The sequence below is a fragment of the Neofelis nebulosa genome, chromosome 12 (assembly GCF_028018385.1).
Source record: "Neofelis nebulosa isolate mNeoNeb1 chromosome 12, mNeoNeb1.pri, whole genome shotgun sequence".
NCBI classification, from domain to species: domain Eukaryota; kingdom Metazoa; phylum Chordata; class Mammalia; order Carnivora; family Felidae; genus Neofelis; species Neofelis nebulosa.
This window is the reverse complement of record NC_080793.1, coordinates 31,148,722-31,175,475: the sequence shown is the minus strand read 5'-3', so window position 1 is coordinate 31,175,475 and position 26,754 is coordinate 31,148,722. Positions and strand designations below refer to the sequence as shown.

General features: G+C 40.2%; 1 protein-coding gene across 1 annotated transcript in view; it reads right to left on the bottom strand.

Annotated features, from left to right (window-relative positions):
- Positions 1-26,754, bottom strand: part of GRIN3A (glutamate ionotropic receptor NMDA type subunit 3A) — a 171,933-nt gene that overhangs the window by 82,821 nt on the left and 62,358 nt on the right. The window contains exon 3 of the mRNA XM_058694726.1: positions 16,392-17,439. Coding sequence (XP_058550709.1) covers positions 16,392-17,439 — 1,048 coding nt within the window. The remainder of the gene's footprint in view (positions 1-16,391; positions 17,440-26,754) is intronic.

Here is a 26,754-nt window from a genome sequence, read left to right as displayed (position 1 = left end):
CCCCTTCTCTGAAATTCTTTAGGTGGTGGACTGCTGTGTTGCTGGTTTGCCTAGAAGGCACGAAGTAGTATAGATCCGTTTGATGGTGAGGCAGGTGGATAATGGACAGAACGGTATAGGTCCACTATCCAAGATGTTTACCAGCTGGGCTAAAGTTGTAGTTGGTGAGCTGGGGCTCTAAGTGAAAGCATCTCTCAGGTGTTGGGAGAGGACTGGAACTAGAAATCACTGGAACTCTGAAACTGTCAATAGGCATGATGCTAATTATAAGATGCCTGTGGAGCTTAGTCCTGGAACATGTCACTGCTGGAGGTGAAAGGTAAGAGTGGAACCACCAGCAAAGTAACCGGATGCTGGGGCAAGTGGGAACTGACTTGGCGATGCTTCTCCAATTGTCCTACAGAAATGAAACAGCCAGGGTCTCATTAATATGCAGATTCTGGTTCAGTAGGACTGGTGTAGGGCATGAGATCCAGCCTGAAATTCTGCATTTCTAACAAGTCCCTGGAGATACTAAAACAGCTGGTCCTTGGACCCCACTTCTGGGGAGAAAAGATCTAGACAGGACATCTTAAATTCTCCCTGAATGAGAACGAGATTGGTTTCTGAGCTTCAGTAAGGAAGAAGCCTGTGTCTGAACATGAGGCAAAAGTGTCCTCAACTCTGAGAAGTCGAGAGCGAGGAGGAGCTGGATCTTGGAGGCAAGCTATGCTGGCTGCCTCCTTTGGGCTCTTGCACAGATTTGATGGTTGGTGTCTTCTCCCTAAAATTCATCAAATGGTCCAATGATACATATTTTCCTTGCTGTTTATGTAAGCAGAACTATCTAGTCTAAATTAATAACCCATACAGGAAACTAACAGAAGTCTCCCTTCTTTCATGGAGCATTCGTCTTATCTTGAAATGTATGCAGTATATATAGGAGCCACCTGGAGAAAAATTTCCTAATACAAAGAAATGGCTGTTGGAAGAATTTCAGGACCTGTGCCAGGAAGAAAGAGCTGAGGCGTCCCTGATACCACTGTATTCTAGTGGCCAGCAACCCTTGTACATAGATGCCAATTCAGTAAAACTAAAAATGTTAGTAACATGTTTTTACAGATGGACTGTCTTATTTGATTTTTTAATGTTTACTTATTTTTGAGAGAGATAGAGAGCGAGCAGGGGAGGGGAAGAGAGAGAGGGAGACACAAAATCCGAAGCAGGCTCCAGGCTCTGAGCTGGCAGCACAGAGCCCGACATGGGGCCTGAATCAGCGAGCCGTGAGATCACGACCTGAGCTGAAGTCGGACGGTCAACTGACTGAACCACCCATGCATCCCAGGAGTATTTCATTTTATATGCTTGTTTTGTATAATCTACTTTTTTTTTACTTGACTATATATCTAGCTCATTTTGTTTTCTATACAGCAACATTATATTTCAGGGAAAGAATGTACCCTGCTTTAGCCAATCTCTTAATGGCTAGAAATGATTTCTAGACTTTCAATAGTATAAACAATATCCGGTTTTTTTTTTTTAAGATTTTATTTTTTTAGGGGCACCTGGGTGGTTCGGTCAGTTAATTGTCTGACTGTTGATTTTGGTTCAGCTCATATTCTTATGTTTTATGAGTTTGGGCCTGGCATTGGGCTCTGTGCTATCATTGCAAAGGCTGCTTAGGGTTCTCTCCTCTCTCTGCCTCTCTCTCCTCTCTCTCTCCTCTCTCTCATGTTCTCTCTTTCTTTCAAAATAAATAAATAAGCTTAAAAAAAAGATTTTATTTTTTTAAGTAATCTCTACGTAGACCCAATGTGGGGCTTGAACCCACGACCCCCAGATCAAGAGTCTCACGCTCCACTGACTGAGTCAGCCAGGCGCCCCTCAGTAGTATAAACAATATCTTGATGAACAGAGACTGATTTAGTCTCTCTTCTCTCTGAACAAAATTTATGTGAGTTGAGTAGTGCTCAGGGAGAGTGGAGTAACAGTTTGAGAGATTTCCCAGAGATTAATTAGCACCAGGGTTCATACCTGGACACTATAGCTTCGTTTGGAGACTCTGAACTGTAGCCAAGAGGAGAGAAGGTGCCATTTTATAGGAGTGGTGGCAGGGGAGAAGGGCGGCATCTGCGACTGTGACAGTGTGCCACAGTGGTGCTGGGGAGAAGACACTCTGCAGATAAATAACCCCTCCTTAGTCTATGAGGTGCCCGGAAGGGCATATTCCTGCTGCAACACTTCCCTGGGTAGGGTGTTAGTGATGATGATGGGGAGAGTGGGGTGGAAGTTAATCTTTCCCGGACCTGTGTCTCTCACTTCTTCATCCCATACATACTGTGCGCACAAATTCAAATGTCACAGCCTCAGCAGGGGTCTCTGCCTTTGAATCACCTTTGTGTGTGAGCAGCTTTCCCAGACTAAGTCCAGGGGTGGGGAAAGGGCTACTTCAAATACATCAGGTTGGAAAGAACATTCTTACTACACGTGTAAATGAAATACTGAGTAGGAATAATCAGTCAGATTTTGTTGGATATGAATCCTGCCTCTACCATTCATTAGCTATATGGCCTTGGACACGTTTCCTAATTTCTTTTAGCCCCATTTCCTCATCTGTATGGATGCAGTAAAATTTAAATGAGAAAAATCCATGTAAAGCAGTTAGCACAGTCCCTGGAACATGGCTGGTATCCAATAAATGTTATTATCATTATTACTTGTTGATATTGTTTTCAGTTCCTGTCCCTGAAACTGTATCAGTGGTCTTATTATGAAGCTAACATGTACATACATATGAAAGTTCATACGTATAACCCTCAGGGTTGATCATCATTTTAAATACGTAAATCATGGGAGTTAAATATATTTATATGCATACATTCACTTATATTCTTATTTGCCAGTAGATTCACCTCCATTAATTTTATATCTTCAGATCACACATGAAAAAGCCTCTAATTCAAACATAATTTAAGGAGACGTTGACAGGTCTTGTTTTGGCTGGCATGAGAATTTTCTGTCATTTGGCATTTTTTAAGCAGGAGCTTCCTAATAAAATGCCATGATAAGTGCAGTTCTTGAGTTTGAAAAATAATGGATTCTGAGAAACAAAACATCTTTCTGAACTCAAGCTATAAATAACATAATTTATGTTATATACATTATATATGATGTATACATTGCACATATACACACCTACCTAATATATACATACATACATTATATACACAGTATATGTAATATATATACAATATATTTTATATATGTGTGTGTGTGTGTGTATACACACACACACACACACACACACACACACACACATATATGTATCTGTGCATTTGGCTGGAGCAGGCTTGTACGCAGTTGCAGTTGGGAAAGTGAACCCTAACTTAGCGGAATTTCCCAGACAGAGTTCACAATGGAGCTGAGCTCACAGTTAAGCCTCCTGACATGCCACTGGATGGATACCAAGGGTGGTTAGATCATGCTAGCTCCTGATCTGATTAAGGATCAAAATGTGAAATTGATGCTAAATCATAAACATACAGGCCCTCATCTTAATTCACACTGTGAGGAGCTAAAATGTGTATTTTAGACATAAAAGAAGCCCCTCAGGGGTTGCCTGCAACTTCTTAGGACACACAGAGATATTTATTAAGCATGAAAATGAGATTCTTCACAGGGCAAACCCTCAAACCTAAGATGCATCGAACTTTTATCTATCCAACACCAGGACTTTGTCCTCTGAATCATCCTACATTATCTCCTATTGGGGCTTTCCTTTTATTCATTCCATAGCATCTAATATGAGAGTGGTTCAAGTGCTTGTAAGACCAAGATGTGGCCAAGACGTGTCCAGCAGGACAGAGGCAGAGGGTGGGAGCCCCTCTCACCTGCATTTGGAGGGTGTAGCCACAAGATGTCCACATTATGTCCAAAAATGACTTGGAGTAACTTAGCTCTCCCTAATTACAAATGTATGTGTCCATTTAACATGTGTTTAATGTAAATTTATGTGTATGAACAGAGTTGGTAGATATCTGTACTAATTGTTTATAATTAAGATGTGAATAGTCATAGATGTCCTATGATATATTTATTGGTACAGAAGTATCTATGCATACAGATAGTGCTTGCTAGACAGGCTAATAATGTAAACAAAGTTATAAGCCAATTTTCCCCTAATTTAAGAGAAACATTTGTAAAAATTTGGCACATTCTCTGTATTCAAATGAAGGAAGTGATCTTAGACATTCATGAATGCAAACCCAGCAGGGTGTCGAGTTGAAGACACTTTGCTGCTGTTAGTATGAATTACTGTATCTATTTGAAAGTAACAAAGCAGCAATTATTTTTAAAAATTCTATAAAGAGGCTTTCTCAAAAATATTTTGGAAGTAGGTGAGGAAATAAACAGATGACATGCTCATTTGTTCAGTTTTCTATTTATCAATCTGAATTAGTAAAATCTTTTTGGTGTTCCAAAGTTTTTTATATTGAAGAACAGGAAGGGAAGGGAAATAACCCAATTTTTCAACTCTGAATAGGTGTCAGGTACCGTGTGTCTGATCTTACTGGAACACTAAATGTTTCTAACCCAACTCCATAATCTGCCACCAGGGACCCAGAAACACCCAGGGGAGGGCCATGTGACCTGGCCTGGCTCATGCTCTCATTCGAGGATCCAACATCCCTGATCCTTGGCTCCAGTACAGGCATCATGATCTTAGGTTTTCTTTGCTTTGATGATCTGATTAAACCAATCTCATGGCTCAAACACTCCAGGTCACTCTTGGATACAACTTGGAGCTCACTTGGGTATACTTTCTAACTGCAAGTGAGAGGTCCTCCTACCCTCTGCCTCTCTATTCTCCTGGACACATGTTGATCACTTCTGCTTGGCCTCATAACAAGTCCATGATTTACCCAACACTTAATGAGAGATTGCTATAGACTTAGACTCTAAGGATATAGGTGCTTTATTTTATTTTATTTTATTTTATTATTTATTTATTTTGTCCAGTATATGAAGTTTATTGTCAAATTGGTTTCCATAGGTGCTTTATTTTATATAGATCTGGTCACCACTCTGATGGAGTTTATAACTTAGTGGTAGATGGAATCAGAACTTCAGCTAGATATTTCACATCCATTTTCTCTTGTAATCTTTCCAAATGAGGTCGCAGAGGCCATGGCAAGTGACTTGCCGAACTTCACGCAGCTAACCTATGATTGAGGCATACTTCAAACCTGGATCTGTCCAACACTTAGAATTTTGCCCTTTGGGTCATATGGTACATTGCCACTTACTGTGGCTTTCCTTCTATTTGTTCCATAGCATCTAGTAGGAGAATGGTTTTATTTAAAAATTTTAAATTTTATTTTAGACAGGGAGAGAGCACAAGTGGGGGAGAGAGGCAGAGAGAGGGAAGCGGGGAGGGAGGGAGAGAGAGAGAGAGAGACAGAGAGAGACAGAGAGAATCTTAAGCAGGCTCCATGCTCAGTGTGAAGTCCAATGAGGGGCTCAATCCCACGACCCTGGGACCATGACCTGAGCTGAAATCAAGAGTCAGATTGAGCCAACTGAGCCACCGAGGCAACCCAGGAGAATGGTTTTGAATGGTCTTTTTGAATGATGCTTCTCCCTACAGAAGGCTATAGCCCTATTCCAATGATGCTGACATTTTCCATTCATTTATTAATCGAACAACATTTACTGAATATATGGTGAGAATCCAGTGGTAAGCAAGACACAATAGGACAATTAACAAGTAAACAAATAGATGACATGACAGTTTCAGATTGTGCCAAGTCCTATGAATAAACTGAGTGGGAATAAAAATTTGCTTCAGAAAGTCTCTGTGGAAAGCACAGCATCTTTATAGTTTTTATGTTTATTTATTTTTTAGAGAGACAGAAAGAGCAGGGTAGGGGCAGAGAGAAAGAGAAAGAGAGAAAGAGAGAAGAGAGAGAGAGAGAGAGAGAGAGAGAGAGAGAGAGAGAGAGAGAGAGAGAGAATCCCAAGCAGGCTGTCAGTGCAGAGTCCAATGCAGGGCTCGATTTCACTAACCCAACTGTGAGATTGTGACCTATGCTGAAATCAAGAGTTGGGCACTTAACCAACTGAGCCACCCAGGTGCCCCAGCATCTTTAAAATGTAAACATTTTACTACACGAGTGCCACTGATTGAGGACCTCACTCTGCCTGGATTCAAAAGTCTGCAGACAGCAGCAGTGAATGTGAATCAAACATCGCTGCTGCAAGTATGGTCTCATGTCTAAATTATTCTCATTCTTGGCTTATTATGTACTTTCTCATTACATAAATAAGCCATGAACACTGTAGAAAATATGGAGGGAAATACTAAAATATTTCCTGTAATTACACTGCTCAGATATCAGTGCTGTTAATACTGTATTATATTCCCTTCTGGTCACTTCTCTTTATAGTTTTATGTATGCATATTAAAAAATTAGAAATATAGTATATGGTTTTATATCCCAGCTTTTCACTTACTCATATTTTTATTTTTTCACATTATTATAATTTTTTTTAGTTGAAGTATGGTTGACATATATTATTATATTAGTTTCAGGTGTACGATTGTCTAACATTCTAAAAGCTCTTCAGAATCATCTCTACCGGCTACATTTTTATAGCACAGAGGAATATTATAATGTATTCCTTGTGTTATTGTTAGACATTTACATGGTTTCCTAGTTTTTGCTATTTTGGGTAAGAGTGCAGTGAATCTTTGTAATAAATTACTGTCCATATATTAAGTTATTTCCTTTGGATGGATTCCTAGAAGTGGAAGGAAGTGAAGGGTGAAGGGGCATAAACCCTTTTAAGGCTCTTGATACAAATGGCCAAGTTGATTTATGAGCCTATTGTACCAACCTACCCTCCCAATAGCAGTATGTGCTGGTGCTGGTCTTAATGTATTTCAACCAAGACTGAAAACTATCAGTGAAAGATTCCTAATATGATAGATAAAAATATCATCTCATTACTGTTTCAGTGAGCATTTCTTCGATTATAAGTAATATTTTACTTTTTTTATATTTGTTGGTCATTGTATTTCTTTTTCGAATTGTTGTTAACATTCTTTCTTTTTTTTGTTTGTTTTTTTTTTTTTGTTTGTTTGTTTTTTGGTGGGGCCTGAACTCACGACCCTGACATCAAGACCTGAGATGAGATCAAGAGTTGGACGTGTAAACAACTGAGCCAGCCAGGCACCCCGGAATTGCTGTTAATACTCTTATTTATTATCTGGTTTTGACATTACTTAATGTATACCTTGCTCTCTTTCTGAAAAGATTTAAAGCAGCTTAAAGGTCACACAAAATACAAGACAGCATAAATTAAAATAGGATGAAGTAGGGGAAAAAAAAACAATTTGAAGCCAGGAATGATGCTTTTTAAGATGCATAACGCAATGTAAGTAAATCTGCTATTAGTGGGCAAGCAATTGCCTCCAAACCTTCCAGAAGTTAGCTCAGAAAGAGAACCTTGCCATTTACCCAGTTCACAGTGAATGAGAGAGAGAGAGACAGAGAACTAATTGTTCAAGATAAATGTAATTAATATTGGTATTAAAATCTGACAAAACTTTTAACTATTCTTATTTTGTGCCTCCTAGCTGTCAGACACAATGTGAATTGTTTTACTTAGATTATTTTAATTTTCATGACTACTCAGTGGGAGTGGGTGCTGGATTAACGTCATTTACAATAGTGCCTGGCATATCACAGTGGTCAATGAGTATTAAATTTTCTGTTATTATTACTAAGATTAAGTATTTCAATATCTAGAAGAACAAATCCCTTGAATCTTCTTTTTTTAGATTAAATTCAATATATATGAAAGAAATCTATTCAAAGTCCGGACCCCTCCACTCCTTCCAGACAAGACAAAACTCACAGGTGTCTGTACTTGGCCCTAGCTCCTTGTTTTCCTAGGTCATGGTGCCCTTCATTCTCAGAAAATAGAACCCAAATACAAAACATAATCTTCTCTAGCCTGACCACAGCCCACATCCTGGACCAGTCCCTGGATGGAGCCTTTTGAGAACCCTACCACCTCCTGCTCCACCTGGCCAGGAGCTGCCCCCCTCCCTACATGGGCAAGCTCTAACCCTCTCACAGACTTCACACCCCCTTAAAAGGCCCAGCCTGGCGGCACTCTTTTTTTTTCTTTTTAAACGATTAGTCATCTTTGAGAGAGACAGAGAGGGAGAGAGACACAGAATCCGAAGCAGGCTCCAGGCTCTGCGCTGTCAGCAAGAGCCTGATGCAGGGCTCGAACTCATGAACCACAAGATCATGACCTGAGCCGAAGTCGGACGCTTAACCGACTGAGCCACCCAGGTGCTTAAAGGGGCCGACTCTTGATTTCAGCTCAGGTAATGATCTCACGGTTGTGAGATTGAGCCCCCAGTGGGACTCCACACTGGGAGTGGAGCCTGCTTGGGATTCTCTCTCTCCCTCTTTCTCTGCCTCTCCACCACTGGCGGGTGTGCAGGAACACACTCTCTTAAAAAGAAAAAAAAAAAAAAGGCTCAGTCTCACAGAAACTTGGGGCAACATTTCTCTAGATATCTGGCTCCTCTCCTCCCTTGGAGAGGGAATAAACTCTGCCCTGCTTGTTGTTCTACTCTTTGTCATGCATGTCACTGGCCACCCTAACAATATGTATTTTAGAAGATTCAGCAACAAACAAGTCAACAAAAATGTCTTTTGGGGATTTTAATTGGATTTGCTTTACAACCTATTAACTAATCAAGCAGAAATTTACCATCTCTAAATATTCAGTCTTCCAATTCAGTAATATGGCAGTTTGCTTATTAATTTATAATTTATTAAAACGACCTTACTGAGATACATACAATTCACATACCATACAATTCACCCATTTAGAGTGTATAATTGGATAGGTTTTAGTATGTGCAAGATAGGTGCAACCATCAGCACGTTCTATTTTTTATCCAAACCATGTTGTGTTTTGTACATTAGAAAGTGTTTTAATGCAATTCTCATAGAGAACACTTCCCTGATCTATTATGGGTTTCTGCTGCCAGAGTGAATGGGATGTGTCTCTTATGTTTTCTAACTGGAAGTACATGGAACCCGTGGGAAGTGCAGCTCTTCTCAGACTATAGCGTTCTCAGAATTTTCTTCTTTTAAGAGGTTTTCTCTCTAGAAGGACCGTCCCCTCTGCCTATTTCTTGTCCTACTCTTGTCCCCCTTTTCCTGGCTTTCCAATCTCGTAGCTCATGACGGAGTAGTCACGACTGTGGTTCTCTCCCTCTGATCTTGGGGCTTCTCCACACGCTGCCATGTCACCCTGAGGTGCTCTTCTCCTAATACCCTCTCTGGCTCCTTGTTAGCTCATTTACATCCTTCAGATCTCAGCCAGACTGGAGGCTGAGATTCCCCATTCAGATCAGGTCTCCTGTGAGGCTCAGATTCTATTGCATTTTATTTTGCAGTAACTTAACACAGTTTACATCACTAGCTGATTTATGTGCTCCCTTGATTGATGTCTTTCTTTCCCACTAAACTCCATGTGGCAAAGGCAGCGTCTGTTTTCTCGCTGCTAAATTCCCAGCCACCTAGCCTGGTGCCTGGAACAGAAGTTACTGTTACTAGCTGAATTAGAGAAAGAACGAATGAATGCTTTGGTGTGGCTCAGTTTTCTTTCCCGTCGTCTCAAACTCCATTTTCAGTCTTGTTTGCCTTGGAGTTCTGGCATCCCTCCTTTGTTCAAGGCCAGCTTTTATTACATGAATTCATATGTTTTATTGGGCAGGCACATGCTGTTATATGAAGATCAATAAAGGTGGTTTTTATTATTTTGGGAAATGCTCATCATTTCCTACTAGGACTTCGAGAGTGTCCTTTAATATTTCTGGTTAAAGTTTGCTCTTGCCTTCACAGCAGGTCTATTTAATTATTAATATTTACTTGAATGTTCACCAGGCCAGGACTGTATTTCCTAAGCAGCACCATCATCTGCCTGTACAAAAATGACACTAGCCTCTTATTTCCTCTATGGAGCTGACTTTTTGTTTTTTTAAGACACACGGAGTTAAGGGGGCATTGTATGTGAGAAGCTGGAAAAGAGCTAGAAGGTCCATGAAAATCAGCAAATAGTTCATTTCGAATGCTTATGTATCCTTTCAACTGGGCCCACTCAACTCTATGAGGGGAGGCTTCATTTATTAGTGTGCTTTGTGATTTGTGAAGGGATTTTCTCATCTTGTCTGGTATCTCTGCAGATTGAATGTCAATGGCTGGAAGGTTCTAAGAACGTCTAATTCTGCACCTTAGATCACAGGCCCAGATGAAGACTTTGCTGGATAAAAATAATACTGTGGTTTCTATCCACCTGTCAATCATCTCAAAATGCTAAGAGGAAATAACTGGATGATGAGGCAATGGGTATTTGCTTCCATCTGTCTGCCTTACTCTATTTTCTGCATTGCCTATAATGAATAGTGCTAGTTTTATGTCGGAGAAATACCCATGTAAGCTCTATTAAATATATCACTCATAAATTCTAGCTTTCATGGTCCCATGCTTCAAGAACCCACCCGCTTTGAAGCATGGAGCTTGCTTCCCAGAAGAGTCGGTGGGAGGCTGGGAGAAGCTACATATATTACTTTTAGTGTAAAATAAATTATTCTGGCAAAAACAGTTAAGTGAAGATAGAACCATCCTTTTGAATTTCATTTGCACAGCAGTTCAGTCCCTCTTCCTTGGGGTTAGCTATGGGAGCAACCAGCAACAAGATGATTTCTTCCCTCCAACCCCAGTCAGAAAAAAAAAGAAGTATTCTAACCTGCCCCGGCTACTGTAACATGTAGTGAATCATAAACTGGTCTGTTCTGCCCAGCATTTTGCTTTTAATTTTTAATTGATTCAAATAGTTCGTTGAAGCCAGTGAATCTCAATTCTGAGATGGTGATAAAATACTCACGCTCTTAACAGTTTTATTAATTGTGATAAATGTATAGCCAGCATGCTAAACAATTATGACCACGAAGAAATATGGTGCCATTACATTCGCTCTAAGTTATCTAATATCATGGAAACAAATACTTATGTGGCCAGGGCTCAATTTACTGATGGGTTGTATATAAATACAGATCACAAATCTCACTTTTTAAGTCAATAGGTTTTCATCCAAACACTTTTATAAGTGGTTTTTGGATTCCAAGATGGACATTTTTTTGTTTAAAAAAAAAAAGATGTAGTCAAAATTTGGGGCGAGAAATAGAAACCACTTACAAAACACCACTATTATTATAATTTAAAACGTTATAATGCAAGGGAATGGTAAGAGGAAAAGGAAAGAAGAGATGGAACTTTGGGGAGTCCCTTTTTCAGATCTGGGGGCTTACACGGCCTCTAAGAGCTGAAGACATCTATTCCTAGGAGCATGTTTCTTCATAAGGTGCTTCTATAAGAGTCTGAGAGGTAGAATTCTCAAAGTGTTCAGGCACACAACTATAACAGGGAGGCATGGGGAGATTATCCTGAGGTAACTAAAGAAGAGTTGGAGAAGGAAAAGAGCATTCATGTGGAGGCACACTGAAATCTGTCTGAGGTGAATTAACTGAGCCAGAAGATTGCAACTGGGATGAAAATGGCAGCAAGGTATAATGTGGGCTGTCTTAACATCTAGCAAATGAGGAGCACAAAAGGAGATGAAAAGAAGTAAGATAGTGAGTTGGGGGTGGAAGAATCTTCAGAGGGTGACCAATACACCATACAGCAGACACACAAATGTCCCAAGAAAACTCAGACTTCTTTGTAAATGACATGTTTTCACTTATCTGAACTAAAAGTCACTTCTATGTGACTTTTATGTAGATGACATGTTTTCACTTATCTGGACTAAAATGCCACCAAGTGAATTGGAAAAGTGAAAATGGAGTCTGGAAAAATACCAGGAAAAAGCAAACCATATAAACCCAGTTTCATCAGACATAAAACACACCCACGCACACACTAATAATTCTCACGGTTTGGACTGGGTGCTGGTCGGCCCTTGTCCTCTCTGATAACACTAGCAAGAAGCTAGACATGGCAGGTAGGATAATATCAATCTTCACCTCAAAAAAGTAAAAATTCAAGCTACAGAAAGAGGGGTCTGTGTGACTTCATTACAGGGCACCTTATCTCCTTATTTTCTACCTTGTCTCTCCTCAAATCCTCTTCTCTAACAGCCTGGGACTCCTTTATGCCTGTTGCTTTCCTTCAAATAGCAATTTTTCTCCTTACCACCTTCCCCCTTGGGAATCTCATACTCTCTTAGGCTTTAATACACAGGATCACCTTCTGGCCAGGAGTCCCACCAGCTTTCAATCTCACTCCTGAACTCAGGCTTCCAAAGGCCTGCTGCATGTTGCCTGAGTGTCCAAAACAGATTTTAAAATGCCACGTATGAAACTGAACTGATCACTGTATTTTCTAGTCCACGACTTGCCTTTTCTGCTTCCTTGAATGGTACTGCCATGTCAGACACTCAGACCTGCAACTTTGAAGGAGACTCTGTTGCTTCTCACACTCAGTTAACTGTCAAGTCCTAGTGATTTGATCACCACCATATTTCTTGTATCTGTCTTCTATCAGTGACTATAGCTACAACTTCAACTCTATTCATTGTCTTTCTCTTCTAATCTTATTTACATGCTGCTGCCAGAGCAACCATCCTCCTAAATGGATACTGTTCCACTCTACTATTCTATTGTTCAAGAACGTCAGTGAATGGGGAGCCTGGGTGGCTCGTTCGGTTGAGCGTCCGACTTTGGCTCAGGTCATGATCTCACAGCTTGGGAGTTAGAGCCCTACGTTGGGCTCTGAGATTTGCTTCAGATTATGTCTCTCTTTCTCTGCCCCTCCCCTGCTTGCTCACTGTCTCTCTCTCTCTCAAATATAAATAAACATTAAAAAAAATTTTTTTTTTAAATGTCAGTAGATCTCTACTGTCAGGTGAAGTTCACCTGTCTTAGCTTGATGTGATGTCAGAGATCTTCTGTTATCTCAAGTGAACTTAATTTTTATTATTATTTTTTAATGTTTATTTTATTCTGAGGGGGGAGGGGAAGAAAGAGATGGGGGCAGAGGATCCGAAGTGGGCTCCACACTGACAGCAATGAGCCCAATGCAGGCAGGGCTTGAACTCATAAACCGTGAGATCACTACCTGAGCCGAAGTTGGACGCTCAACCAACTGAGCCACTCAGGCGCCACTGAACTTAACTTTTAGACGAGGACTTCACCTCCTTCGTTTCATGGAACATATGCTATGGCTAAATTGAACTCCTCAGTATATCCTGATTGTGCCTTGTACTTTGCACCTCAAAGTAGTTCATTCTGTTGCTTTGCTTGGAATGACCATTCCTATGTCCTTGGCACCATACATGTCCAACTTCCAAGCGTTTTTCAAGAATAAGCACACATTTTTATCTTGTTAATTAAGCTTTCCTTTGGTATACTAAAGTGGAAGGTGATCACCCTTTCCTTGAACTTTGACAGTACTTCATGTTTTTAAACTTCAGCATGTTTACAACTTTCTAAGTTGTTTTCTCCTATACCGGTCTTATTTACTTCTGAATTTCTTGACATCATTTAGTACAAGAAAAAGATAAGTCCCCTAAAGAGCTTAGCATCGGTAGGACGAAAAGTGCCCGTGAGTAACTGCAATACACTTAAGAATGAATGCTGATGACTGAAAGGGCATGAAAATGATTTTAATCATATCTCTCTGTGGGAGGGTGAAGACATTCTATCATTTGCATAATACCACATATCTGGATGAAAACTGAACAATTCTGTCACTAATGTCATTCTCCCAAAGTCCAGAATGTCAAGTACTGCTTAGTTAAATAACCTGGGTATCTTCATGTGACCAAAACCTATAAATGTGAGACTTTGCAACATAGAAACAACACTAGGGAAGAAACATATTACTGGGGGGAACTTTCGTGGAAATTCATTTATTATCTCAAATTGAAAGCATTTTAGATTTAGGCTTGTCTCACTGCATTAAGAACTCACTAGCTATAACACAAAGTCGGCTTTGTCTAGTTCTGCTCACTTTGTCTTGGGGGTGGGGTTAGATTTATAAAAACTTCACCTTTTATTCTGGTGGAGTTGGGGATGGAATGAGTGTCTCTTTTTGCTTAAAGAAACTGTTTTACTGCCGTGTACAGTTTATCTTCGTGTTTTTTTATTTAATCCCCTAAAATAATCATTGCTTCAGGCTTCTCGCACACAGGATCCATGACTTCATTCTGATAATCCTTGGTTTTGATTAATGAAACTTTAGTCAGTATTGTCTTCACCTTTTTACGTTAGATAATGGTCTGGAATCTTCATGACAGCCATATATTAGTTTGTTTTTTGTACTAGATTGGATTGAATGGTTCCCACTCTGAGTTTGTAATTTAAGCATCACATTGGCAAGATTCATGTAAAAAATCTAGGTAAGCCTCTAACAAGACAATGAATCTTTGGGAGATCTACAGGTCTAGTCAGGCAAAGAATAAACAGAGGCTGCTAATACCACTGCAAAGCACAAATGCTGAAGCATCATGAAAATCTCTCTTAAGGGTGACACATTTACTTATGCTACAGACTTATTGGTGTTCACTAAATTCCAGCTCCTAACCTAAAACCCTGAGTGTGAATTAAAAGGCAATGCAGTTCCTTGCCTAATCAGTAAGCCATTGTTTGTTGAACCTTCTCATGAGGTTCATGTCACTTACCAGGAGGTTTGCAGTGTATGGGTCAAGTTTCTCATGTACATTTGTTTGCAGAACAGACCATATATCTTAGTACAAACCATTTATGAGAATTCTCTAAAGCTGCCACCAGCCCTCTGGGCCACTCCATCATTTGATAAAGACAGTTACAAATGTCTTATATGTTGGTGATCTATGAAATTAATTTTAAATGTTTAATGGAGGGGCGCCTGGGTGGCTCAGTCGCTTAAGCATCTGATTTGGCTCAGGTCATGATCTCACGGTTCATGAGTTCGAGCCCTGCGTTGGGCTCTGTGCTGACAGCTTATCCTGGAGCCTGCTTTGTTTTTTTTGTTTTTTTAATTTCTCTCTGATTTTATTTTTTAAATATAATTTATTGTCAAATTGGTTTCCCTACAACACCCAGTGCTCAGCCCAACAAGTGCCCTTCTCCCTGCCCACAGCCTGCTTTGGATTCTGTGTCTCCATCTCTCTCTGCCCCTGCCCCACTCACACTCCAACTCTCCCTCAAAAATAAATAAAACACTAAAAAAACTAAAAAAAATAAATGTTTAATATAAATTTATAGTAAAGGTTCAATACCTTGAGACTTGGTGTGAAAGGAGTATCTGAAAAGGCATGAGTATTTCCCAATTTGAAATGCTCAGCTGAGCTCAAGTTGTTTTAAATACAGTGTATCCCAGGAACGCCCACTGAATTACAACTTTCTCTAATCTCTCCTAGGTGGGTCGTGTACATTGGAACACTCTTGTCCTGGCTCTGAATTCCGTTCCCTGTCAGGACTGTAGTGCTCCCTTGGGTCTTACTCCAATTTCCTTCAACCCTGACAACCACCTCCTCACTACGAGTCAGGTTGGACTAGGTTCTCCATACTCCTAGTCACTGGAAGGGGTCCTGTTTTAATCCAGAGAGAACACAAATATGGCTCTCCTTGAGTATCACCACTGCTTTACCTATTTGCCCGAACTCCATCCATCTCCTCCCTTCAACCCTTAGGGTCAGGTAGATATCTAGGATATCAAAGGCAGCCTAGAATAGATATACTTCTTTGAATGTCCTTGGACATTATAATGTGACTGCTGGCATCATTCCCTCAGCCAAGGTGGCCAGCTGTACAGCTTTCCGTATTGTGTAAAGACACCCTGTTCATAACTAATCTTGCCACTTCAGTTAGTTTAGTACTCCTTATTCTATGCCCATTGAGTTCTGTGTTAATTCTTTAATTTTAACTCTCTTTGATTCTAACTTTTCTTTACAATTTAAAACACAGATCCTACTATTTATTTTCATTAATTCCCAAGAGAAGTAATAAACCAGTTTTTGCAGTCTGCGTTGGGTAAAAATACTTTGTAAGTCTATTCTTTGATGGACATTCTGTCAGATGCACAAATAACACAAGAGAAACTTACTAATAGACGCTCTTACAAAAAGACCTTCTCTAGCACAAACACCCCAGAACCCCCTCACTTTTTTTGTCTCATTCAGTAAAACAATAAAATATTTAATTTAGTTCTTGGTCTCTATAGATGGCTGAGAGAATATTCTTGTGTTAGATGAAAGAACACAGACATACCACAGCTTAAGACACAATATATGGAGTTATAATGGGTGATAAAGAAAGCTAGAGTAAAAAGGAGTATTACCTTAGGATCGTGTATTCCAGAAAGCTCTTCATAGATCTTCTCGCCTACCATGACAGCAGCCAAGTTTGCCGTGTATGTAGAGAGGCAAAACATACAGAAAATGGCCCAAAGGTTCATTAGAAACCTGCCAGTCCAGCATTTGGGGGGTTTGATGGCTGCTGTTCTACCAAACAAGAGGGCGTAACAGACATTCAAGGCTGAAGAGAAGGAGAAGACTTTACTTCTATTTCGCCCCTTGGGAGTCATACCAAAGGGGCTCTTCCATTCATACAGAGTGAGGAAGATGGCAGTGATGTGCAGAGCCACAAAAATCCCCAGCCACATTGTCCAGTGGAGTGGCCACATGAAGGCTCCAATGGGAGCCGCTGTGTCTCGGGTCCTCACTAAGATGCCCAAGCTGGTGGAAAAGAAAGGGCTAGTAAAATCGATCACCTGGCTTCGTGCAGTATTGATGCTGAAGGAAGTGACTGCCAGGTGGGCTGACCCACTCAGAAGATCACCCACCAGCCCAGTCCAGTGCCCATTTTTCCAGGCTCCATACTTGCCATCCCCAACAATATAGAGGTCAAAGTCAAAGTTCATGTCTTCCGCTAGCTTTTCCAGCAGATCAATGCAATATCCATAGCAGCACTTCTTGAATTTGATGGGCACTGTATCATTACTGCTATGGAGGCTGCTAAAAAGGCCGTCCAATACAGAAGAGTCATTAGTCAAGGGGTTTAGACAGAGTTGGCCAGCAGGACACAAGCCTTCATCATCTACCTCCCGCGTGAAGACAAATGGATGCTCGATCAGGGTAACCACTCTCAGGTGTAGTTTACTTGGATGTTGGAAGTGGGTTTTGTGCCTCTGGGCCTGCTCTGGCCATATTCCATAGTCCATGACAATCTTCCCCCCTTGCCATCTGCCCAGGCGGGTCCACATTGGCTTTCCCATGGGGTCATGTTGCAGATTCCAGATGAAAAAGTTGTTTTCTGAGCTGATGATAGTGGAACCTTTTACTCTGATGGAACCACTGAGGCCTCTGAAAGTGGTGTTAGCTAGAAACCTGGCAGAGAGGAGCAAAGGCAAAAAGTAAGGAAGAGAGGTGAGGCCAAAGACAGGAAACAGTGCTCATCTTTGCTTCCCTATCTTAATAAAAAGAAACTCTAAATTTTTTAAAGGCATTGCCTGTAACTTCTTCTGGAATTAATAAATTGGACTCCTTCTAAGAAAAGAGTCCTATTTCACTGAGCAAATGAGATCTCACCCTCAGGTTCTAACATCTGGGTTAGGTGCTTGGCTCTTGGTCTTACTCCAGATACCTTTATTCTCAGTTAAGGGATGTGTTAATTGTTTCCCGTTGTAAACTGTTTATTCTATATTCTTACAACTTTCTAAGCTATGGAGGTTCTCAGCATCTTTAACATGTTTCATTTCTACTCTTCACTATATTCTGTTGCAATGAAATCAGCTCACCAAATTTTTTTTGGTGCAGGGAATGAGTTTTAATAAGTATGCTTATACTTTTATAATTACTTAAAAACTGCATCCGTAATTCCAGAAAACAGCCAAATTATACTTTCAATACTTCTCTTTTCAGAGTGGAACACATTTGTCCCCATGAGGCCAGTCAAAGCAGCAGGCATGTTGGATATCATCCATGGAACAAAGTGAAAGATGATAAATAGACTTGCAGATCTCAGGATAGCCTCAGGCTGCCCTCCCTCTAAGTCATTAGAGAAAAACAATTGGCTCTGGCTCTGGAGAGAGCTTCTCTGCCCAAGTCAAAGAAAGGAAAATTACCAAGTGAATGATATCCTGATTCCTAACCCTGAAACCAGACACTGTCAAGTATGTTCTGATATGGGCAAGACAGGAAAATGCTTGGTCACAGTCTGGGAAGATAAGGCACTACAAGGTAACATACAAGCTTGGGCACTTTTGTACTCTTAATTATGGCCTGTGACAGAAGAAAAGCCTAGACTTTAACGTCAGACACATAATCTCTGTTTGAATTTTGGTCCAGCCACCTTCTAGCATTGTCCTTGGAGACCAATTTACTAAACTCTTAAGATTCAGTTTTGTCTTCAGCAAAATGGGGAAAATAGTACTTCCTCCACTACAAGAGTTGGAAATAATGCATGTAAAATATATACCACACCTTTTTACACAAGGTGAATGTTTTGGATATGGTAGCTATTATTTAATGTCATTCAAGTTTTTTCAATCAAGGCTGTCCCCAGGTCACTTTTCCCTATCATCTAATAGGATTTCTCTTGTTGGAGACACAAAGTACTGCATTATGAGAAACTCATAGAGGTTACCCAAGACCTATGTTAAACTAAAAGGAATTACAATGAAACGTGGAATATAACATAGAGGTTTTTTTGAGGAATCAGAGGATACAAGTCTAGGTTCTCGACAAAACACATTCATCCATTACCTGCCACCAGCATTACTCAGTAATTGACAAATGCAAACACAAGTAGTAAGAAGTTATGCTGCCACAGAAGGGGCATAGAAAAATCAGAAAGTGTGAAGAATGTACTAATTTTCATTAGAGATATAAATGTAAATCACATTTTGAGATTGCTACTATCACTAAATGCAATGAAACTGCTCATTTTGGTAGGCTGCATGTAATGGTTAATTATTCATGTTAGCACTCCCCGGTGGGACTCTACCAGTTAGAATAAATTCTATTTTGCAACAAGTAATGAAGTCTCAGTTATCTTAGATTTTAAAATAGTTTTATGTTTCTTTAGAGAAGTAGGAACCAAATCATTAAAATATACAAATCAATCAATCGATAATTACCTAGGTACTATAAAGGGTGACTACAGTTGTGTTTTTAATGAGCAATCTACTATTAGCTGTGTTCACACACACACACACACACACACACACACGTGCGCACACACACATACATGCTGACAGCCTAGGGAACAAAATGGTTTGTAGTAAATAGGTTAATTTCATCTGGTCAATTTGTTGATCAGGAAAGTAAATCTGGAGTTGTAGGAGACGCCCTTTACTATTTTAAGAATATCTGGGGCTTAATGAGTATAGATTTTTAGCTGGATGGACCCTTGAAGGACTGCCACTGAAAAAATACATACTTAAATCATCTCCGAAAAGAAATCTTTCAGAGATTATGTAACTCTCATTGCAGTAAAAAGTATGTTTCATCAATATGTTAAGTCACATTCAATATGGCCGTAACTGAAGGGCAATGCTCAGTTGTCTCCGAGGCATTCATTTCTCACAGAAAGACTAATCAATCTGCATCTAAATGTCTTCAATTTTCCCAGGCCAGAAAACCCAGTGCCTGCTTCATTATGCAACTGACACCAAGAAATTGGGTCTCAGAGAATCCCCATTTACAGATCATCTGTCTATTTTATTTCCGTTTAATGGAGAAGGCAAATTAAAATAATCTCACTGATAGCTTTTAGTTATAGTCACCCTCACTATGTATTCTTTGTAATGTAATAAGAGTGTGTAGCAAAGTTTCAGTGCCTCCCTATACTAGTTAAAAAAATTAAAAGGGTGAAATCTTACTCTTGCTTAAATCAGTTTCTATCATGTTCCTTTTTATTCTGCCCTACATTCTTCTTGGATGAACAAGAAAAAGAAAAATCGGGAATAACTTTATTGGCAAGAGAAACTGATAAAAGCACTGTTCTTAACATTAGAGTTACAGAGATGAAAGGCACACTCATTCTCAAGGACCTTAAAGTCTACCAATGGGGAGAAAGAAAAGCAAACAGGCAATGCTCAACCAGTATAATGAGTGTCATGTTAGAGGTAAATCTGGGTGCCATTGGAACAGAGAGCAAAGGCACTTGCACATTCTACTGTAGAGATGATAGGAAATCTTAGGGGAGGAGGTGCCAGAGTTGAGTCTGTAAGAAAGAATAGTTAGCCAGGAAGAGAAGCTGGGGACTGATGCTATTCACTCAGGGAGATGTGTGTGCAAAAGCCACAGAGTGCAAGCTGCGTGATGATAAGTGGTGTGAAATAAGGCTGGAGATGAAGGTGGGAAATGAATTTCAAAAGGTCTGAGGTTATGATGAAGGTAATGGGGAGCCATTGCAGAGATTTTATCTGGGGAAGGGCATGACCATCAGATTTGATTTTAAAAAGTTTTTTTTTTTTTCCCCAGTCAGCTATATAGGCAATGATCTATAAGAAGGAGGGGGCTGAGCACACTTTCATTATGTGGGAATAATGCTCCTTCCCTCTTTCTCTTGCTTCTCTCTCTGCTAGCTTCATAAGGGGCTTAAGGTGGCAAAAGCTAAGGTAAGAGCAGTGTAAGTGGAGAAGAGATGGCAGAGGCAGGAGATATATATTCTTCAAAAAGAAAAGTAGTGATTTTAAGGCACCAAATGTATAGCGTTGCATTTAGCACACAAACCACACCAAGAATGTGTGAAACTCAGTTTGATGGAAGGTCACATATATAAGTCCTGGAGTATTTAGCTGAATAGCAACTCAGTGTAAGCCCAGATAGCAATGTGGGTATTAAAAAAGAGAAATGTGATCTTAAATTCTTTCAACAGAAATTTAGAGCCTGAGTCACAGGGACCAATAATATCACCACACTCTGTGCTGATCACACTACTGCTCTAGCCTAGAAATGAATTCTAAATAAAACTTCCGGCTTCCAGAATGTTCTGAGGAAAGGTAGGGAGGTGGAAAATATAACAACGGGTAGAAGGCGGAACAATCTAATTAGAGACCAGGGTAGAAAAATATGAGAAAATAATGTAGGAAAAGCAGACTGCAACTAGACTGTAGAGGTTTTCCATGTCCATTTTATGAGACTGGATTTTATTTAATAGGAAAAGGGGACCCGTGAAGACTTCTGAGCAGAGTAATGGATATAACCAGAGGTCTGCATTGTTAATATTGATCTAGAGACAGGTACACTGTGCATATAGAAAGGAAGAGATGGTGACCAGGAGACCACTTAGAAGAATATTACAATAGCTTTGTCATGTATGGTAAGGGCTTGGATCTCACTCTGCGTGAGAACCTAGTTTAGCACCATGCCTTTCGTGTGGGCTGTTTAACAAAGCAGTCAGGTATCCATGTTTTTTTTATCAGTACACCTCCCAAGACACCACTCTGCTTGAAAGAATGAAGCTCATTAGTGAATTTGCATTGAGGTAACTTATCACTTTAGTAAAAGCTCCCAATTATCTCACTAATTAAGAATATGTGTTGAGTTGTACAGGAACCGAGATAAAATGTGTACTTTGCAAATTATGTAAAAACTGTTTTTGAGACAGTTCACGGTGTAAGCAAGATGAGTGTCAACTACATTTAAGATACATTTTAGAAGGCACATTTGCACACAAGACTTGACATGCTAACTAAAGGATTTCTTATTCATGAAAACACATGAACAAAGATACTAAAAACAACACCTCCCCCATTCACTCATGGATTCATCAACAGTACTATGTGCCAGGCACTGTGCTAGGTGCTAGGTAGGGAATATAGTAGTGAGCAAAACAGATCTATGTAGCTTATAGTCTACTGAAAGAGACAGAATAAATGTGATAAGTAGGTACTGTGTATGGGATATTAGAGCTGCTAAGGGCAAAGGAGGAAAAATAAAGCAGAGTAAGGAGAGAAGATGTGCCTGGGGCGGCCATAGTGGGGTGAAATTTCAAATGAGAGAGGCCAACAAAGGCCTCTCAGAGAAAGAAGCATTTGAGTAAAGAAGTAAAGAGTAAAGAAAGGGAAGGAGCTAACCGGGAGGAGGAGATCCGGGTACAGCATTCCCTGTAGAGGGAGCACCAGGTGCAGCTTTCTTGAAGTGGGGTCGTATCTGATGTGTGAGGAACACAGAGGGGAGTGAGGGGGCATGAAAGTTTAAGACAAAGTCAGAGAAAATTTATGCGTAGTGAGAGCTGGGGAAAACACATGTTGTAGGTCACCGTAAGGACTTTGTTTCTTCTCTGCATGAGACGGAAAGCCAGTGGTGGGTTTTGAGCTGAGAAGCAATTTGACATGACTTCCATTTTAACAGGATCACCACAGTGCTGTGTTGACAAAGAACTGAAAAAAGACAAGAGCAGCAGCAGAAGGACCAGTTAAGGGGCTGTTTCCAACACCCATACAAAAGGTGATGATGGCTTAGCTGGAGGTGGTAGCAGTGAAGGTGTGAAGAATTAGTCAGATTTTTGAAGGGGGGGGAAGGGATGACAGGATTTGCTGATGGCTCAGATATGGTTGCTAGGAAAAGGAGAGGAAAGGATGACACCAAAGTTTTTGCCCCAAACAAGTGGAGGCCTGGAGTTTCCGCTGAGAGAAAACTGTCAGGAGAACCAGGTTTGAGGTAGGTGAGAACCACCCGTTCAGTTTGCTTAGGTTAAGTTAGAGAAAACTTACAGAAATTGAAGTGTAGATGTCAGGTAGGTGGTTAGAGATGGTGTGGAGCTCAGGAATGAGGTGGGACTGGAGCTACAAAATTGGAAGCCTTCCCTCTGGACACGATATTTTTGCAGATGAGAAGTCCGAGGAGTAAATCTGGGGCTCTCTAACACTCGAAGGTGGTGCCGTTGAGGAAGGACTAGCAAAGGGAACTGAGAAGTAACCAGAGAAATAAGAGAAGAGCAGGCTGTTTTGGGTGCTTGAAGCCAAGTAAAAAAGATGCTTCAAGGAGGGGCAGTGATCAAGTATGTCAAATGCTTCTACATTCCTTAATAATAGAATGTTAACTGCAGTGTTTATCTAATTACATTATTCACGTACTATTTTTACTTTTTAAAAAGTTGTTCTAAAATTTACCAAAGTTAAAGAAAAATCTCTCACCAAAAATAATGTCATGTTCTTATAGATTTTAAGATCTGCTGCCCCCTGACTTCTCATTCATAGCATGTAGTTTTACCAGTAATATGTTTTTATATTTATCATAAATCTGGATCTTTTCTTGCTTTTGAACTAGTCCTGGAATAACCCCATTGTTTCCAGTCTTCATTTTCACCCCATAGGAACCAAACCATTGTTTAAATACATCTTCCTCCTCCTGTGTCTTCTTCCTTGGCCCAGTTGTTTATAGGTCATATGTTTATTTCTACTTTGATCTTTTCTTCACTCAACTTACCTTTGTATATCTACTGCCCTCCTTTGTTTTGTATTTCTTTTTTAAATTTAAAAAAAGTTTATTTATTTTTGAAGGAGAGAGAGACAGAGTGTGAGTGGAGGGGGGGTGGGGGGGAAGAGAGAGGGAGACCCAGAATCTGAAGCAGGCTCCAGGCTCTGAGCTGTCAGCACAGAGCCTGACGTGGGGCTCGAACTCAGACCGCGAGATCGTGACCTGAGCTGAAGTTGGATGCTTAACCGATTGAGCCACCCAGGCACCCCTGTTTTTTATTTCTTTTTAAATTGTCCTCTTATCTTTGTTCCTCCCCCACCATTGCCACCTTCCATTAATCTTATTTGTACATGAGGAAATCTATTTTGCTCTGTAGAGCCATAAAATTTATTTTTCCCTTTGGGAACTTGCTTTGTATCATTAAAAAGATCTGTATCCTCATTCTTGTATGTCTTGAAAAATGAGCTGAATCTCTTTTTCCATGATCATCTCATCATATTTAATATTCCGCCCCTGAGGAATGAGAGATTTGTTCATCCTCCACAAAGCTTCATAACATTTTTTAGCCTGTGAGAACTTCATTTTGACTTTTTTGCCTTTGCCTGTATTACTGTTGGTGATATTCTCTCCAACACCACCTAATTCTTGTCAGGTTGACTTGTTCCTATGCAGTGAATCTAAATATTTATTTTGTGGTCACTTTTTTTTTTTTTTTTTAATTTTTTTTTTTCAACGTTTTTTATTTATTTTTGGGACAGAGAGAGACAGAGCATGAACGGGGGAGGGGCAGAGAGAGAGGGAGACACAGAATCGGAAACAGGCTCCAGGCTCCGAGCCATCAGCCCAGAGCCTGACGCGGGGCTCGAACTCACGGACCGCGAGATCGTGACCTGGCTGAAGTGGGACGCTTAACCGACTGCGCCACCCAGGCGCCCCTGTGGTCACTTTTAATTTAGCTCCAGAGCTACTGAGTACACCAGAAGCTCAATAAAGCCCTTTGAGTATGAAAGAAGGGAATACTTCTTTTTATATTTATTTATTTTTGAGAGAGAGCACGCACAAGAGCGGGGAGGAGCAGAGAAAGTGGGGGAGGACAGAGGATCCAAAGCGGGCTCCATGCTGACAGCAGAGAGCCTGATGTGGGGCTCGAACTCACAAACTGTGAGATCATGACCTGAGCTGAAGTTGGAGGCTTAACAACTGAGCCACCCAGGTGCCCCACAAATGAATATTCTTAAAGTTTCTGTTCTTCTTTTACTGGGGGTGGGGGAAAAAAGGAGAGTTGGGAAGAGATCTACTAATGTTCAGAAATCCCATCTTTTCTCCATGTGACTCATTATCTACAATCATGTTAACTGCCAATCAAAACTCACATTCTCCAAAGTTCCAGACTTTGACATTTGTCACAAATTCGTACTCACAGGTTTTTTTTCCCTGTTCTTTATCATTGAAGGGCCCCAAACTATTCTTTCTTTGGATAGTCTTATGTCTTTTAGAGAATTTACACCCAGTTCTGATCTTTTACAACCACTATAGAGATCCAGTTGTCTGAATTATTAGCTATTTATATTTGATGTTTCTATTTTAATCCATGTGTGTGATTTTTCATAATTCTTCAAGACTTTTTTCTATTCCTCCTTATTCTCTAAATTATCCTCATTTTGTGTCTCTTTCCCAGGCTCTAGATGGTTTCCCCTTCCTCCATGTTTCTTAGTTTCTGGCACGTGGGTTAATCCATGGTTATCTCATTATTTCTTTTTGTTCTTTCTATTATTTAAAAAAAATTTTTTTTTAATGTTTATTTATTTTTGAGAGAGACAGAGACAGAATGTGAGTGGGTTGGGGCAGAGAGAGAGGGATGCATAGAATCCAAAGCAGGCTCCAGGCTCCGAGCTGTCAGCACAGAGCCTGATGCGGGGCTCATACTCACGAGCTGCGAGATCATGACCTGAGCCGAAGTCGGACGCTCAACCGACTGAGCCACCCAAGTGCCCCTTTCTCTCTCTCTTTTTTTTTTTTCTGAATTTTCTCTTCTTTCTCTCTTTCCGTCTCTTCCTGTCGGTGGACTTTGTATAACAGAATTGTCAATATTGTGTCATGTTAAAAGGAGATCTTATGTTCAATCAGCTCTTGACCATCCTCAGTTAATCACTGAGTTAACAGTAATAGTTAATTACTATTTTGTTATTGCTGTTGTTGCCACTCTAGGCCCCCTCCCATTCCCTCTGAAATCCATCTATTTACTTCCCTTTATTATTTTCAATGTTTCTTTTACCATCTAGCCACCCCTCCCCCCATCCCCGTTTTTTTCAATAGCGCCGGAGACCCGTTTCCTAATTGTATGGCCAGCTATTATTAGTTCAGCTTTCACTTTGTGGCCTCTTTCATTGCAGCAGACCCTTGCCTGATGACATGAATTTGTCACCTTAGCCACAGAGTTACCCAAGTTACAATTCTATCAGAGGACATTGCTTTCATTTTGTTCTCCGTGCATGGGACAGCACTCCAAATTAAACATTAAATGTAGACAATTTCTTGAGCTGTATGTGAAAGATGCCTTAACTGTTCTTTCTAATCCTTCTTAGTGATCCTAAAGTGCAAGTATTTGGCAGATGATTACCTCCATCTTTGACTTTTCTAACCCTAAGCCTGTGAGGGTGTGGATTTTGACATTCTCCGCATTCCAGAAAGCAGTCTCTTCCACAGAGTGACTGGTAGGAATAAGTAAATCCTTTCTTCCTACTGCTCTGCTTCCTAACACTGCAGGCTGTCAAGCTGAAAGAGACTTCAGTGTTCATCTAAGCACCCAGAGTACTGTGTCATCTTTGAATCTGCCTGGCCAGAGTTACTGCTTAGTAATGTTTGTGGGGTAAATGCAATTAGACCCATGTCTTCTGCTCGGATCGGACATGAGAGCTCTTCATCACTTTGCCAAAAGAATAGGGCTCAGCCAGCCAGGAAGTATTTGTATCTGCAATTTACAAATTGTTCAAAGAATTAAAATTCTAATACATTTTCCCCCGAATGATGGACAGTATCAAAAATAGAAATTGGTTCAATGGGAAACCTCTCTGAGGATAAGGAATTTAAAAGGAATTAGAAATTGCTAAATTTCCTTTAACAGAGGGCCCCACATGTTTTAATTGATCACATCAACTTACAAAGCTCACCTTTTAAAATAAATTTCTATCAGTTAAGGGACAAGAGCAACAGGAATTTAATAACATATTAAATATACATATGTACCAACATGAATCATGTGGGTCTATGCTT